Here is a 17699-nt window from a genome sequence, read left to right on the forward strand (position 1 = left end):
TTTTGGGAGTCCGTAGAGAGTGTGTTAAAAAATGTAACTAAAAACACTTTGTTGAAAATTGTGGAATTTAGAAAATGCTCTAAAACGAAGTTATATAAAAACTTCATAACGATCCAGGACCGCAAATGCTTTTTCCATGGTTGGCAAAGTTCCAAAAATGCAGGACCTCAATTGAGGTATCCAGGATCACTCTTTTAAATCGTAAAACGCCACAGCAAAAATCTCGAAATTTTTATGAAACTAAAGGGAGGAGGGGCCAATTTTTTGCACTTTTCCAAACATGATGTCGTCATCTTGGGAATCCGTGGATATAATAGACTCAGCGACACAACATCCATCAGCTCATCTCCAGATATGAACAATGAAATACTAAATCGATGTATTGATTGAATACGACCCGTTGTTTGTGTTAGAACCCATAAAATGGCCTCTAACTCGGGAACTCAATAACTAAAACGTTCCCGACACGGGCTTGATTTCAACTAATCAGGGTAAATGCTGCCCCTCGAGGGTAGCAAATATTTCACTTTGGACGTCATATGGGCTAAACGGTAAGACAGCCTCGGAATTACAATGATATTAACTATTTGCTGAATACATTCCTGTCAGTTTAGGATTATCTACCTCAAGCATTTGCTGCCATTTCTTGTTGTACTCACAACATCTATAAAATGGAGGCCAACATATCAAAGTCCTGGTAATTTTTGCGACAAGAGAATTTCCATAAAAACCATGAAAAGGTACCAGGATATTGATATAGCGGGTCTAAGGAGAATAAAAAAATGAGCCAAATTCAGACTTAAAATTTCAATATATTTCCTTCTCATTAAGGTTCGGCATAGCAACGTCAATAAATTGAACTCTTCCTTTGCTTTTGACCTCATCGTTCTTCTCCACCCCCACAATCCCTTCAGCAGTGTGCTTCCCTGTCTCGAAATCCTCGAACTCCAAGTTGGAAAACCAGCAACAACAATAGTGAGTCACAAATCTGCTCACTTTCCTGCACACTGTTATCGTTATGTTGAGATAAGTGTAGAGCAGGGGATTCAACACGCAGTTGAACAGGTACAAGGATATAGTGGCAAACCTCACGTTCCACACCACGTTCTTGTTCACATTTTCAAGCTGTTGATAGGTCATGTGCAGCCAGTAAGGCAACCTACACACGATGAAGGCTACAACCAAAGCGACCACGATCTTGAAGCTTCGAATTTTACTCTTCATCTGTACATTTTTCTTTTTGCTTTTTGAAGTGGAGATAGAGGAGGTGTCCTGGATAGGCTTGGAAGAGTAAGAAGTCTCGGTTACTTCTTGCTGATGATAGTCGTCGTTTAATGGTTTGCGGTGACGCCAAATCAGGAAAGCTATTTTGTAGTAGAACCAGAAGAAGAGTACTAATATGGGGATGAAAAAAAGGCAGTTCATAGTAATGTAATAGAGAAAGATGCTGTGCTTGGTAATGGGCGCTCCAGTACACATTGCAGTCTCGCGGTCATTGACGAGAAGAGGAATGAAGATGTAGAAAGTCACCACCGGGTATGAAAGGCCTTGAAATATTTCGCTATAAAAATTGCTGCTGAAAAATCAAACTCCAAGTTAACTTTAACAAGAAGTTAGTTTCATAGCTCACATCCTTGAGTTCCATGGGATTGAGATTTAACTTCCAGCTTTAGTTAACAATAGTTTGATCTTGTCGCCAATTCTTACCTAAACATACCAACCACAAAACCAAAGTACACCCAAGACACTTCCTCAAGCTGGGATTACATTTAGGGCTTAATGCATAGATTACGTTATGGTATCTATCCAGAGCTATGGCTAGAAGGGCAATGGAACTAGTGAGGTTTCCCAGTACTTGTCCCATTGGCATAAAGTGACAGAGAAATTCCCCATATATCTTCGAGAGGAAAAAGCTTTTGATAATAAGGTTGTTTCTGGTGCTTCATAACTTACCCATTCCATAGGCTTATGGTAGAGTAGGTAAAGGTTGTTCATGGAGAACGTGATCACCGTCAAAAGGTCCGAGACTGCAAGGGAGATTATGCATGTTTTTTGCAGGTATTTGTATTTGCTGTGTGTATAAAAAAAAAATATGAATAGGTGCGTTGTGTTAAAGTCCCCTTAATGACATATACTTTGGGGTTATGCTGTAAATATGTGTAAAAAAGAAGAATTGGTTTTGAAATTATGGTTAAAATGCGCGTCTAAAAGGACATTAGAAGGCAGAGGTGGAATTATAGTGATTCGAAGTGTAAAATATTTGAAGACTGGAAAAAATCTAATATATATAAATCTGTAAAGTTTATGGTCTTACAATATCTTGTAATGGATTACTCGAATTTCACCCTTTCATACATCATAAGACCTTAACCACTACACAAGTTGAGTCATTCGAGGTCAATCAAGATTGTTACTTGTTTGAAATCTCCATACAACTGACCTTCAAACTCCTTATTTTAGCTATCTTCACATCTTCCAATTGAGGAAATTCGAAAAATTGAATGTATAAGTTTACACTACTTACGACGACATGACTTCTACACTTGAGATTGATGTGCAAGATGGAAATATAATGAAGTTCACTAAACAATGGAAAGACCTGAGAACATCGCGATTCAGAACATAAAATATTGGAAGAATTGAATATCATCTCTTCTACTGTCGTTTAGTGGTACATCTCAGCCTTACATTTATCTGCTTACCTTAATATGACCGTCCTTACGGCCAGCAAATTTCCAATGACTGCCAGAACAGAGACCACCAGGATAATACTAAAATAGAGGGCTCGATTCACCTCAAAACCGATCAAAAATGATTCAGACACCTTCACCCTTTCCTAAATAAATACCTTTAATTATTCTTGGAAGATTATCATAAAGCAATTTACCTTAGAACTTTTTAAGCCCATGACTGGTGTTTCATGTTACTGAAATGTTGGTATGATAATGTCTGCAAAATTGTTTATTGACGTTAATTACATATTTCAATTAATCTTATTAATAATACGCGTTCACCCTAATTAGTCTTCTATTATTTAAACAAAAAGATAACATGGATTTCATAGTAATCCCGAATGAAATAACGATATTGGCCATAATGAATTCCTGTGCCTACAAATTAAAGTATTATGCAAATAATTAAATTAGTTGGTACCCAATTTGATTATCCCAGGTATCGAATTATTGGTGTCACTGATGATCGAACTTTGCTAACGTGCAGAGATTGATCTTACTGGTAAATGTGCTGACCATTTAGTCTTTTCGTCCTTGTGGCAAAAAGCTGCACATAAATAATCGTTGATAAAATGCAAAGAAAAGAAAAAAAATTGACTTGGAAATGTTCCAATATAGTGGTTGAGGGGAAAAGAAATCGGGTTTGTCGTGTCTGTTGAAGGTTTGTCTTGTAAGGCAATGAGGGATCGCAATGATTCAGTTGTGACGACTGTCTTTCCATATGGCCAGAATTTATTGCAGTCGTTCATTTATTCTTGCCATGTGTGTGCAATGTGCGCTACAAGTGCGTAACAATGGTCTGTGGGGACTTATATATTTTTGTACCAGTTTTTCTAATGATGCTTTTATACGTCAGCGATGGAAAATATACTGATCGTTTAATAATTTCTATTCTCATATTTTGAACATGTTTTATGAATTTCATTTTTTTGTCGATTGTTACTCCCGAATATTTTATTTTCTTTTTGGTTTAGTTAATGTAATTGTTAATAAAATGTTTTTTATGGTTTAGTTCGTTAATGTCAGGATGAAATAATTTTAAAGTGAATGGTCTACATTTGTGATTGTAGTTGGTCATGGGATTCTACCTAAGGGGTTTTTGTTAGGCCCGCGCATATTAAGATGTACATACAGGATGATCATAAATATCATGTACATACGGAAGGAAGTAATTCTTTAGCTTATTTCATAACTAAAAATTTATATAAATATAGATATGCAAACGATTCGTTACTTATCTACAGTATTCAATTTTCGAAAATTGTTCATTTAACAAAAATTGTTCTTTATAGCACCTGTACTTTTTGAGATATTTAGCTAAAATTTGGAATATAGTTTACACTGTAAGATTTACCTCATTGGGCATGTCAAATGATTTTGATAACCTACAGGGTGATATTTTTTCAGGGGTCATGCTCCCTTTGCTCCCTCTAAACTTTTTTGCGGTGTGTCCCTGATAGACTCTAAAATACAAAATGACTTTTTCATTTTGTTTAGAAATTTATTGGTTTCTTATAGATTTTTGCGCCTGCGTCGTTTATCGAGAAAAAATATTATAACTTTAACAAGCAAACTATGTTAGAGCAACTATTGAAAGTGGCCTCTTTCAACTCTTACACATGCGTCTGCCCTATTTTTCATTGATATCCGTGCTCTTTTCAATACTCCCGGAGTATTTCTTACAGTTTCAAATATATCTAATATTCGATTTTGTGACTCATCAACGATATTCACTGCTATTCAGTACACTAAAAATTTTAGTTACTTCCATAAGAAAAAATCTAGGCTATTTAAGTCAGGGGACCAAGGGGGCCATGAGTTAAATGCGAGATATGTAGACACAAGTTACGATTTCAAATGCGAACTGTCAAAATTAATAAAAACAAAATATTGGCCAAATAAAGCCAGATCCTACTACACTTTTTTCACACTCATTTTAAAAGTTTTAATTTAGTCTGCAAACTGCAGAAAATAGCTTTTTATTTTTTCCTCGATAACCGGCGTAAATATGAAAAAACAAGAGACCAAAACGTTTCTAAATAAAATAAAAAAGTCATTTTGTGTTTTAGATTCTGCCAGTGGAACATCGCGAAAAAGTTTAGGGGGAGAAAAGGGGCATGACCCCTGGAAAAATATCACTCTGTAGATCATCAAAAACAGAAAAATGGTTGAAATTTGAACTTCCTATAGATAGGTAACAAAGCGTTTGTGGACCTAATTTTGTATGAGCTTGAATGGTTATGAAATAAGCTAAAGAATTACCGCCTTCTTTATGTACATGATATTTAAGAACACTCTGTATATGGGTATTGCGGGAAACCACCGATACGCCAACCTTGAAATTTTCATTAAATTATTACCGTACATTTTTTAATAGTTCGTTTCTGAAATTATTGTCTTTATTTTTCCTTGTTAAGGCACTTTATTGTCGCCTTGAGAATACCATCAATTACGGTCGTGGGCCCCCCCGTTGGACGTCTCATGCCCCAGGCTGCCTGATCCTCCGAATTACAGGTGGCGGCGGTGACTTGCAAGACATCGTTGCGCGTTTCACTATCTAAATATGAGAAAACGTTTTAAAGTTTCCACCAAAACAAAAAAAAAAAATCGCCATTGTTCGCGTAAATCAGACCATATACAAAGGACGATAACGTAAAAACGGTCCCTTAGCCAAGATATATTAATTATAATTCACATCCCGGATTCGCTTTCGTGCCACCACCGCAGAGAGGGAGTGAGATAGTCCTTTTGTTTTCAACCCCGCGCCCCCTTAAGCCACCCTCGGTGGTGGTCCTCGGACGCGCTCATATCTTACACTCGGTTTGGCAACAATGGGTTTCAGATATGGATTTGCATAAATATTTCGAGTGCGTTTCGCTCACATTGAATCCGGCTTGAATTTAAATTGAAAGTCATATTTGGAAAATGGCAAACGAAAGCGCCTTTCCAGAGATTAAAAGCAGGATTAGGGTGGGGTTAATGACTTTTGGTCAGAAATTGTCATTGCGGGAATTTGGAATATCGTTAAGGGTGCTTGAGCAAATTTAGTCTCCAATTAGGAGTCAATGGGGTGGCCCTGAATTCTAAATTAGATTGGCTTAGGTTCGTTTTATCGACATAAAATTTCATACAGAAAGTCCTCAAACTAGATTGGAAGTGTGATCGGGAAATATCCCGTAGAACTTCCTCAAATTGAAAATATGTGTCTTCATAAAAATTCCTTGCAAGTTTCCATTTATTTTTTAATTCTTCTGCTATTTAGGGCACAGGAATTGTACAAAAATGAATTAAATAACGAGTTTTCCAAACCTGAACGGCGTCTTATCAAACGGAAGACCTCATGAAGGGCCACCTAATTGAATGTCTCCTAATGACACAAACCGCCCATAAAGTTTTTATGCTCTATGTATAATAATTAACGACAAACAATGCACAAACAACTCTGAAATGCCCCAAGTCATGTAAATCAATCTTCTGGCAATAATCAGAGTGCTATTTAAATAGCTTGATCTGTTGACATTTCCAAATAGACCCATCTCAACTTGAATCCTAGTTTACATGCCAGAGTTATTACCCAAGTCCCCGATTTCGTTATGTATGAAACCTCCTTAAGGCATTCCACCTGGAGAACTACGAGTTTGTAGATTTGGATTTAACGCTTTCAAGAAATAATTGGGTTGATTCTGGTTAGGTCCGGCTCTTGATGAGCACAAAACAAAGAAACGTTGACTCAGGTAAATGTTTTTAGAAGTATGAATTGCGCCCTTGAAAACTGGTAATTTCCCTGGAAACGTAATCGCAAAATATTTTTCCTACGAGCGTGTAGTAGAATGACTCTTCCGCAAGCATTTGCAAGCCGAAAGTAGCACTTTACAGCACATGTGCGGTAAAAAGATTTACGGTAAAAATAGCTCCGTTATATTAAGCCATAGACCATAGAACAACCATCATATTCCTGGAAAGGGCATATTCTGAACCCTCTTCAGTACATTTAGGAGTCACTTTTTGGCAATCGCCATAAAATTGTTATCCATTATTGTGTAACTCGAATCAAATTAAAAAACAAGTGACGCAATTTCTGTATATTTAGGTATATTCATGGCATGTGGGCGATATATTAATATTAATATATTAAAGAACTTTTACCTTTTTGTTACACATTTTTTACAAATTTTAGATCTTCTGGGAAATTTCTGGGGGTCTCCAGGCCCTTAAAGTGTGTTATAAGTTTAGTTTGGTAGCAAGTGTCCTAAAGAGCTTATGATGAGTTTAGGAATCTGATTATTATCATCCAGTTTGAGAAATGATCGTTATCCTGGAACATATGCACAGACGGCCCCCAGAAAGTAAAGGAGGAGAAGTTTTAAATCTGAACTAAGGAGGGCATCTGTACGGAACCTCCAAGATCTAGAGAAAGCACGTATTTATGGTAACAGTCCAGGGCACCTATGATGACGATTGTCACGAACGAGCTTTGCTTGGTATTAGGTAATTGCTGAAAATAAAAAATTGAGTGGGTTTTCTGAACTGAAGGTTGCCATGGTCATCCATTTAACTTAATTTGCGAATTGAGCTGTTTACGAGAAACTGTGGAGAAGAGAGAGAGAGAAAAAGAGAAAACTCCTCCATGTGCCATCAGTCCAGAAAAGCCCCTTTCCAGTGGGGTTTCTGGGGTTTACGGAAAAAATTAGTTAAGAAAGGCCCATCATAATTCTTTTGAAAGTCTTTTTGGGATACTTCCTTCTTTGGTATAAATTTTTTCGTGACAAGACGATAAATTCAGCATAAACGAGCCACGCGTCTGCAATATATTTCTTGTCTTTTTCCGCACGTCTTTTCCGGTTTTTGCGTAAACACATCTTCGCCAGAAGCTTTTTACCTGTACGTCAGTCCCTTCTCCTGCAGGAATGCCTCCTGCGAGCGCATAAATATCTTTCCGGAACGGCCGCCATATTGATTAATGAAATAGTGCCGGTGAGAGGGCTTTGGGCCTTGTAGGCCTCGGAGATATTTTGGCATTGATATGGGCCTATTTAGCATTTTAGGCATAACTCGTTCGGTCTTTGAAAGGACTTCAGGAGCTGAAATTAGAAATTTTCCTGACGATTTTGGTAAGAATGTATCTCGTCCTGTCGCCGCCTGGGGCCAATTTAAAGCCCAATTTACAACGGGAGGATCACATAAAAAACAATAAAGCCCCAACTACATTGCTTGCTCCGATTGCCTCTGCTCCGACTCTTTTAATTTGGCGCGTTCCAAGACCGCCCTGATTGATGGCTACAGCCCTACGGCCATCGATTGTCAATTGTTCCGTCTAATAGCCGAGGTCCTCTGCCAGATAAAAATCTTTTCCGGCTTCGTAATTGCTGAGGAACAATGCTGAAATCAGCAACGACAAAAAGGATAAGTAAGGGCGGGCATGCACGTAGGGGAGGCTGCAAGTGTGCGATTATCGCCGGATATTTGGGATCTATGTCCGGCTTGACACTGCGAGAATTTAGATAGCAATTTCCAGGAGACGCACCGATTAAAGGAAATGTTCTTGATGGAGTTACCACCGAAAAATTGGACTACGAATTGAAACGGTCAGTAATGCGATAATTTTCGTGTTAAAATGGGTGAAATTTCAGGGCGGCTAAGAAATGTCTCGGACTTCATAATGTCCACAATTTCTCATTTGGCTTAGGAAATCGGTATTAAGTCCATTTGAGCAGATACAGTAACGAAAATAATCTTGTGTATACGGGGTTATTAGGGTATTGGATTGAAAATTTTTCGTACAAAGTACTCGAGGTATTATCGACTCTGTCGAGAAAAGGGCTGTTTTTTTAAGGATTGATGCAGAACTAAATCGAGACTTAATATCCATTGCGCTGCTTCTATCCTGAAAGATCAATATCCCCCTTTTCCCCCAAACGAAAGCATTTTTTCTGTACAGGAAACAAATGTATGCACTGGCCTTTTTTTTATTAATGGCTTTAGAAGTGGAGATACTGTCGCTGTCTAATTAATATAAATGGATCGAAGCACAAGCTGCAGACAAATCGACTACGCTTTGACAGGCGATTTCCCTGTTTTATTCATGGCAAGCTTCATGTAAAGAAAATGGTAATAGTCTATTAAAATTAACATAAAACGATTAGTTTTTCCGGGGCTTTAGTCCCCTCTAGTGTTCCGATAACATCTCTAATACAAACACCATAATCGACATTAAAACTGTCCCAATGTTATTTTTATTTTTTTATAATTTAACCCCGAATTAGAGCGCACAGTTTTACAACACAAATACGTTAGAGTCAATTGACTAACGTGTGTAGAATGTGATGCTTTACCGCACGCAATTTGGAGCTGTCGACAATCTGTGAGGAATGGAGTGCGGTAAAGACATCTTGCCGCGCGCTCGTAGGAAAACAGGGCTTTCTATGTTGGAATAACGTAGGCCTGGTCGGGTACTTTCAGCTTAAACTCTACTCTAAGTTAAACATAAGATTGAGCCAGGTAGTGGATGCTGCCGGCCTTAGTGTTTTGTACGAGATTATTTGCTAAAAATTTATGTGAATAATCTATGGCCTAGCAGACCCATAGTAGGTCACAGTTTTAAAGTGTGTCTCTACGAATTAGGGCCCCCAAACTCATTTTAAGGATGCGTGGATGAATAATGCGTTTCCTCAAGACGTTGTCATGTGTCTACACTGCAATCAATCGACTTTCGTCGTGGTATTTGCTCCCCTGAAATAGCTTTAAAGCAATTAAAGCGTTAACGACCTCTTTGTTGCATAACTCATTCCACTACGATAGTTTCTTCTTACGGAAAATCTTATCTCTAAAGCACACCACGACCCAGCGATCTTTTTTCCTGCCCATTTAAAATGGATGACGCCATTTGTAATACACGTTCAAGGCCTTTAATAATAACCGAGAAGGAATAATGACAAAGTTGGCCCTATCGCGTTGTCAAACAAAGGGCTGCGTGTAAGGTAATCGAAGTGTAAGGGTCATCGGAGACCTTCAACCATCCAGATAATGGAATTTAGCGAGATCGAACTGGCCAAAGTTTACAAAGGAAACATTTGGTGTTGATCCAGTGGACAAGTGCAGGTTCGGATAATCCTTCTGAAAAAAATTCAAGTACAGCCCTGCATAAATCGTCAAAACGGGCACATCCAGATCCAAAAGCATCCAAGGTAGTGGAGTTCTTGATTGTACCCATTGTCCCGGATTCAATGAGTCTCTTTCAGCGGCATTGTTGTTTCTGCCGAACAAGTGTGTGCCATTCGTCCTTTTTACCCCATTTTCATCCAATGTAAATTACTTAGACTAATGTAAAAGCACGCCGGAAAGGGGATAAAAGAGTTAAAGGATGAAAAATAGGAGGGGATTAGAGCAATTGTGGTTATATGTGGAGAGTTGCAATGCATTTGGGGATCTGTGCAGATCCTTTTGATTTACTTAGATCAATCCAAAAAGGCTCAAAAAGTTACTAATTGAAGGACCCTGCGCACCCCAATACAATAGGGCGCTAATAGATATAAAAGAAACTCAATTGAGCCTCTTATTTCGAACACGTGTTGTCGCCATTTTGGGGCTCCAAATGACGTAGGGGCAGGCACCCCATATAAATTAGTGGGATTATAATTTGTGGCCAAAACGATTGCGAAATGTCTAAATTATTTTTTTTTCCTTTCGAATTGTGTATTCAAGCAAACGAATAACATCCATTTTCCCGACAAGCGCGGTTAGTTCAGCCCTATTTGCTTTAGTTTTACCTTTTCACTTTATACCTAAGCATCCACTTTTCACTGTCAAATATTCGGCCATTGTAGCCCGAAACGGTATAGCCGCACTTGCGCCCCATTCCGCAATATGTAGTAAATTCCACTGAATTCTAAACCCTACAACCCTGGCCACAAAAATCCACGTATATCGGCCTGTAAATACTTCCAGAAGTGCCACATTTAGCGCACAGTTTAAAACGAAAGGGCATTTTTGGCCCTAAATCTCGGCAAATGCTTCTGAGCTTGAAACATGGATAGGCACGGACAAGGGCGAAAGAGCCCCTTAGCATTAGTAAATGGGCGGGAGGTGACAAGGCATATAATAATCATAATAATAAAGATTAAATTCTTAACAATCATAATTAAATTGTGCGATGGCGGGGAATAAAAGGAATTAAAACACCAACTTTTAAATTATTCACCAATTACTTCTGCGAGCTTTTATGCAAAACTTGGGAATTGTTTCAGTTAAGTTTTGAATAGAACTCGAAACGTCTGGCTTTAAGAGTCGAAACGAAACTTAAATCGTCCTTAATACGCCCATTTAACTTTTGTTATATGCACATAGAAAATATCATTCGAATGTTCCGATATTCGTACGAGAACAAACAGCAAAACTTTCACTTTTAGAGAACGGTTTTAAATGTATTTTCCATGCGCGCTCAAAATACTCAACGCACATTGAGGCTCACGCTCCAAAACCGCGCTCATTCGGTTTCATACCGACGCCCGCGGAACTTCCTACGACGACGGACGTCGCAGCGCCAGAAGACGAAGTTTGCGAACGCGCGTGGAAAACATACGGAAAGTTCAAGATTTTGATTTTTTTAATGAGGCAAGATACATATCGGACAATTGCATATTCAAACTTGTAGCTTTGTATGATATCGATTTTCGTGTTTTACGTGCTAGTGAATTGTGGACATTTGTGGACAAGTTAAGACAAGTTTTCATATCTATAATAGTGTTTGGTATTTAGTAGGATTTTAGAGTATTGTCTGGGTAATCAAGTGAGTTCTTATGTATTTTTCCATATTTAAAAAGAGTTTTTGAATGCTATGTGTATTAATTGAAAACCACAAGAAGTTAAACTAAGTTTCTTCGTATTCGTTATAGTTGGTTCTATTCTATATTTTTTCGCTTTATCTAAGCTTTTATTACTTTATTTCATCATACTTCTTTGATTTCTTATTCATCTTTCTTAATAAAAATTGCCTTTTGTCCTGTTAGGTTATTAGGAATAACATTACGTTACTTTTACCTACTTCAAAATTAAGGCACTAAAGCCTCTTTTCGTTTTACTAAAGTTGAGCGACGTGAGTGTGTACGGTATGTTGTAACTATCTTTAACCAGGATATTTTAAAACTCATTTTCTTTATCGTTTGAACGAACAAATTAGTTTCAATTTTCAATGAAAAGAATGTTCTAATGACCGACTTCAAAAATGGCTTTAGATGGTCTGATCTAATGTTTACCTCAAGGGAAGTTTTCGTTAAAATTTAACTCAGCTTCCTACTTCTTCATTTTAAATTGATTTATTCGCTTCACTTTCAGCCTATGTTTATTATGAATAGAAGGTTCTTCTCATCCTAAAGGACGTTATTTTCTTAATTTATTTCTTAAATTTCATACTCAAGAAATTTTAGGGAAGCTGTAGGTTTAAATTATTAATTCTAAGCACTAACATCAACCAACCTTACATGCTTTTTTGTCAAATTATCTCAAATTAATCCCTAAAATAATAATTAAATCCTAAATTTGATACTTGCTATTTCTAGTTTTTCATTCTTTACTTTTTCTCTGTATCTCTTTAATGCGTCTTTATATCAAGAATCATGAAATTTAAGATTCAGTTGGTTGAGGTTTATTTCTATTAACGAATTGTTCATGAAAGTTTGATTGCTTTCTTGTTCACATGCTTAAAGTATGTATGTTTCTTTATTACGAAATGTGAAGAAATCTATTTTCATATGTCCTGTGGTTAGCTTCAATCAAACTATGAAATTGGAAAACTCTCACTCCTCATCAGTCTAATAATAAGCCCTGGTCATCAGTTCCTGGATATTTCCATTTCTAATTAAAGTTCATTTTTAAGTGAATTTGAAGTAAGCAGGGTCGTTTTAGAAGAAGAAAAAACTGGAAAAGTTTGGAAATAACCATCCATTCTAATTCATGTTTTGAAAATTTCTTGCGTCTGTGAGAGACAAGATACGTCACCGCGTCTTATTGATTCTCAAAGAATCCTCAGAGAAAAAAACGTTATTTCTAATAAATATTTTCAAAGTTCCCGGAAGATCTGAGAAAAGAGTTAAACCACTGGATTTTACTGACTAAAGCAACATTGAGCATTTAAATATTATGTCATGAAGGGTTGGAAGAAAACCAAAAGGATAGAGTAAAATCCCCCTTTCTAACTGCATATTTTATACATTCTTGACAGCTTTAAGAATCGAGATAAACCACTTCAGTTCTTTGAGTCTGAATGTCAGATAGTTCTCAACAGACTGAAAATTTTGAAGGTGTATTTGGGGAATTCAGAGTCTTTTTGTGAGTAGACAGAAACGCGATAGAAATTTTAGAAAAAAACCACTAGATATGAATTTGTATTTTGAGAATCCTTAAAACTCTGTGAAAGACTAATAGAGATACAAACAAATGGATAGACGGTGGGCTTCATTATAGTAAAAGATCACGTAATTCTCAACATATTTGAAGACATAGGTGTTAATCTGATTGTGATATTAAATATATAGTAAAAGATGATATCCAAAACTGTTTTTTGCAAGTTTCTAATCTGCAACCAGTTCTTCAATTTTCTGGTATATAGATTTACTTGACTCAAGTTCGAATAGGTGGAAAACCCAATAAACGCATGATGTTCTAGTTACAGCTCTCATCAACTTAAATAGTTAACACGAATATCTTTCTTCATCCCACCCCAGAAAGTAATAGTTTTTGATTCTTAAAAATTTTGGCAGCTCCAGTGTAGGCGGAAGCGGATTTCTCTCGTATACAACTTATAAAATTACTTTAATTAATATTGTTTGACTAATTATCCCCAAAAGTGCTTGATTATCTGTCTCCTTGACAAATATTAAACAACAAAGATGGGTTTCATCCTTAAAACTTATCAAAATAATTTGTCCTAAAATATGAATTGTTTTGGTGCTGAATAAATTATTTGATGGAGCACAGTCACTGATGATAATTTTCAGCCGTTATTTCAGCAGAATAATTTATATCCCTACATATCTCCCTTTTCAATAATTCCCATAACACCCTTTCACCTCCCAAAAAACTCCTCAGCTCTAATTGCCCCTATTAGACCCATCTATATATATTCTAGAGATAAAAATCTCTATCATCACAGAATATAGTCGGCGGCAAAAAGCCCGAAAGATAAGGAAAGGGCTGAGAGAATTTAGGGATTTAGACTTAAGGGGCTTTAAATTCAGTTCCATATCCGAATATGTATACTCGGAGATTAAAAAGGCGCACGTTCAAACAAGGGATTTGGCAACGGCTGTATGTGGTGGCATTTTATGGCCCGAAAGCCCCAATGAAAATAAAAACCAACGAGTTCGGCTTTAAAAAAATGCTTGATTTATTTCAGTGAATTAAGGGTAGTTATTATTCTTTCAAAAGTTGGGGAATAATTACTATCAAAGGAAGAAAATGAATGTTTTAGTCTATTAGCTTAACTGATGGTTTTTCAGATTTCAGACATCGTTAAATTTAAAAGAATTTTCTAGGCAACCTTTTAAGTTACTACACCGGAAAACCATAGAAAATTGACAAATTTTTCTATTTAAACATTTTTGAATTTGGAACCATTTTTAAGGTAACTTTTTGAGATATAAATTTTTAAAATAAGTATTTTTTTTTAAACTTCCAAATTTGAATTTCTCGTACAAACCACAATGATTCATTTTTGAATTGTATTGCTTGTCCCTGCCTGGTATTGTCTCTGTTTGTCCTCGGCCAAATTCTTCGTTAATTCCAGAAAAACTTAAATAGTGGACCAAAAATAATCCAAAGAAGTGTCTCCTGAATGCAGAATCACAATCTGAGTACCCATTACATATTTTCCTCTGATAATAGTGTCGCAACATCTGAATAATACAGGCAGTTGCGGTTTAGAGCGTTCTTGAGTTGTGGAATCCTCAGGGTGAATAATTTAAGTCCCTTGAGGATCCTCGGATAGACAAAGGAGTTATTGGGAATGTGTCTTATAATGGGGGTTTTATGTGCTTTGTCTGTATCTCCTTTATTTCGGATGGGCTCGTTAATGTGTCGGTTAAGTGCTATCGGTGGGAGTGTTGTGAATTTCTCTTAGAAACTATTTCCTTTAGAATTGAACGTGAAAATATTGAATGTAATTCTCTCCTTGGCACATTTGTATAGTCAATTCAATATAAAAGCAAGAATTTCAGTGAAACTACCGGAAAAAGAGCGTAACGTTTTGTTCAGTTTATCCACCGTTTATATGTGAACATAAAGCGAGCACGATAACCGTAAAAACTATAAAAAGGAACTAGAAACGCAGGCATGAAAGAAAACAGACTTTTATAGTGGCAAAAAGGACTCGGTGAAGGAAGAGTTGTTACATTTTAAACAAGGACAAGTACAACAGCCCTAATGGAATTGGATGCTGACTGAATGGATTGTTCTGGTACAGTTTTACGAAAACGGTGGATCAATGGTGGCCAGACCGGAACCGACAGCTTTGGCATAACTGACCTTAGATGCTAGACAGCGCCCAACTTCCTCGACTTATTATTTGTAAAGTTTCCGAAAAGTTGCGACTAAAGTATAGGGAAGTTCGTCTCAAATCTTTATTGCGTTGCGAATATTTATACAACCACCAGCCTTCGTTTCCAGGCTTCTTTCTTTCATTTATTTTTGTTGCCAGGGTGAGAACCGGTTTGAATAATAAACAAGAGATGAAATGAGAAAATTGGAAAAATGCTTTATGGAGGGAAGAAGAGAGACGTATTTTTCTCCCGTGGTTGGATATGTTCATTCTTGCCTGTGGTCTGAAAGTAATTCTGTCCAACATCCAACTTAAAAGTACTTTGGGTGGTTAAGTACCTAAAATTAAATGTTTCATTTTTTTTTGCAGAGGTCTAGCACGAAGATGCGGAAAATTAACTGAAAGCATCTTGAAAACTTTGGTGTTTCTTTCCAGAAGGTCTCCTGGAAAATAGATTATTACCTAATAGTATTGAATAATTTATGAGGCGATGGTTTGATTGCATGGCTTTGTAGTGTCTTGATCGGATATTTTAATACGTCGGTGACGGTATGTTCCACCAGCGGTAAATTGTAGGCTTTCACTTACAGATGTCGGGCATGATCCGTCGTACATAATTCTTATATTTAGCTAATGGGTTGAAGAAGGTTTGCTCATGCTGATGTACTATCATTGGCATACCCGCATTTTACTTTTAGATATGTATTCATTCTAATTTGCTTACTAGGCTTATGCCAGATCGTTTATGCCCTTTCGACTTTCTTCAGTCCTCCTATTTTGTGGGTTAAATGGTAGTGTAAACCAAAATGAAGATTACAATATGTTTTCTTTAAAAAACGTTTATAAATCTATATAATAATAGAGGTGGTTTTTCCTAATTTCTTGGCCAGTGAATGATTTATTGCCTGCAATTGCATTGAAACCGATTGAAATATCAAATTCCCAATAAATCAATTACGGGCCATTTATTTTGACACCTGTATGAATACTGTAATTTAATTCCATTTGTAACGATCCAACGACCAAATTGTTTATGAATGTTATACATTATATTTCCCTGCTCGTTTCCAATTATTTCAACTGGATTTCCTACTGCGGTTGTCGGTAATGTTACCATAATGTACTATATTGGTTCAAAGTGGCCTTTCGTTGCAGCAACATATATTCAGAATAGACTATAGGAGCAACAATTTATAAGGAAACATTAGTTTTTGGAATGAGGCCAACTGCAATATCGGCCAAATAACCAGGTTCTCTATATCATTTCCACGTGCTTAATACGAATCCGGGAACTAGTGCTGCTCTTAATAAAAATGCAAATTTTTGAATGTGATGGCTGAGATAGTGAGGTCGCGGAAGAATCTGAGACGGGTTGCAGTAAGGTAAAATACATGCACGTTATATATGGTGACCTAATAAGATACCTCAGTCAGGCCACCGAGGAAAATAAAACTGGACGTGAGTCATGTTTTTCTAAATTATGCACGACTTAAAAGTCAGATAGGGACCTTCTTATAAATATTTCCACCTACATTCAATATTCCATTCAGTGGCACAACACGACATTAACACCTTGATCAAATTCCGATCCAATTTTCCACGTCTGGCGAGGCTTTTAAAGCCAGCCGCCTGCACAATTTTTATATGTATAAGGAAACACAGAGGCAGCCACAAAGCATCAATTTATAAACACGCATGTGAACACTCTATCACTGAAATTGCCATCTTTATGATACAAAATTTATTTTTTATGTTCTTCCCCCTGTCATGGGTCGCGAAAATTTATAACTCCGTTTTTTTAGCGAGGAAAAACGACGTAATAAGAGCAGTCCTCTACAGCGTAAAGAAGGTTTTTGGCGATGTTTATTAGATGAGGAATTGGTGACGGGTTTTTGATTTACTGGTTTAACATAATTTAACCCGATAAACTTAGTTATTTGAATTCTCGTTAATTTTTTTACCTTTGTTGGTGCTGACCGAATATTTGTTTTTCGTGTTGTGTGGATTATATTCCAATTTTATTTATAAGTAGGCATATCGTGGTCGTAATTCGTAAGGATATGTCGGAATAGCGTCGGACACGTTTTCCATGTTCGAGAAAAGGTTTTTTTTTGGATAGCAAAAGAATGAAAAGACAGACTAGCGAATTCACCTCCCCACAACCGCTCTTCTGCCCGTCAATCGATTAACAGTCTGTTCTTTGTCCCTGTTGTCTTAACTTTCCCAGTTCTGCTGAGCCCTTCAGAACCGTGGGAAAAGTACCTGCTAGTCCCCATTACAAAGGGACCAACAGTTTAATGTCACCCAAATAATTTGCACACATGGCCACTTAGGGTTGTCGTGGTATTAGTGACCTCTCGACGATGCTTTATCTTAAGAAGGCACTGTCAGCCTACCCCTTATCTTATCGTCTCTTCTAATGTCGCATTTGCAAAATT

At 36.9% G+C, this 17699-nt stretch overlaps 2 protein-coding genes across 3 annotated transcripts in view; one reads left to right on the plus strand and one right to left on the minus strand.

Moving 5' to 3' along the window:
- Nucleotides 1-807: 807 nt before the first annotated feature.
- LOC136410300 (RYamide receptor-like) overlaps nt 808-17699 on the minus strand; it is a 34000-nt gene continuing 17108 nt past the window's right edge. The window contains exons 2-6 of the mRNA XM_066392430.1: nt 2888-2949; nt 2703-2836; nt 1954-2071; nt 1708-1897; nt 808-1547 (exon numbers count right to left, since the gene is read on the minus strand). Of these exons, the coding sequence (XP_066248527.1) occupies nt 808-1547; nt 1708-1897; nt 1954-2071; nt 2703-2836; nt 2888-2908 (1203 nt within the window). The 5' untranslated portion in view covers nt 2909-2949. The remainder of the gene's footprint in view (nt 1548-1707; nt 1898-1953; nt 2072-2702; nt 2837-2887; nt 2950-17699) is intronic.
- The window catches only part of LOC136413871 (uncharacterized), a 224139-nt gene continuing 217675 nt past the window's right edge, over nt 11236-17699 (plus strand). For both annotated transcript variants that reach the window (XM_066397625.1, XM_066397633.1), the window contains exon 1: nt 11236-11517. The gene's annotated coding sequence lies outside the window, so the exon portion shown is untranslated. The remainder of the gene's footprint in view (nt 11518-17699) is intronic.

This window comes from Euwallacea similis, chromosome 1 (genome assembly GCF_039881205.1).
Source record: "Euwallacea similis isolate ESF13 chromosome 1, ESF131.1, whole genome shotgun sequence".
In the NCBI taxonomy this organism is placed as follows: domain Eukaryota; kingdom Metazoa; phylum Arthropoda; class Insecta; order Coleoptera; family Curculionidae; genus Euwallacea; species Euwallacea similis.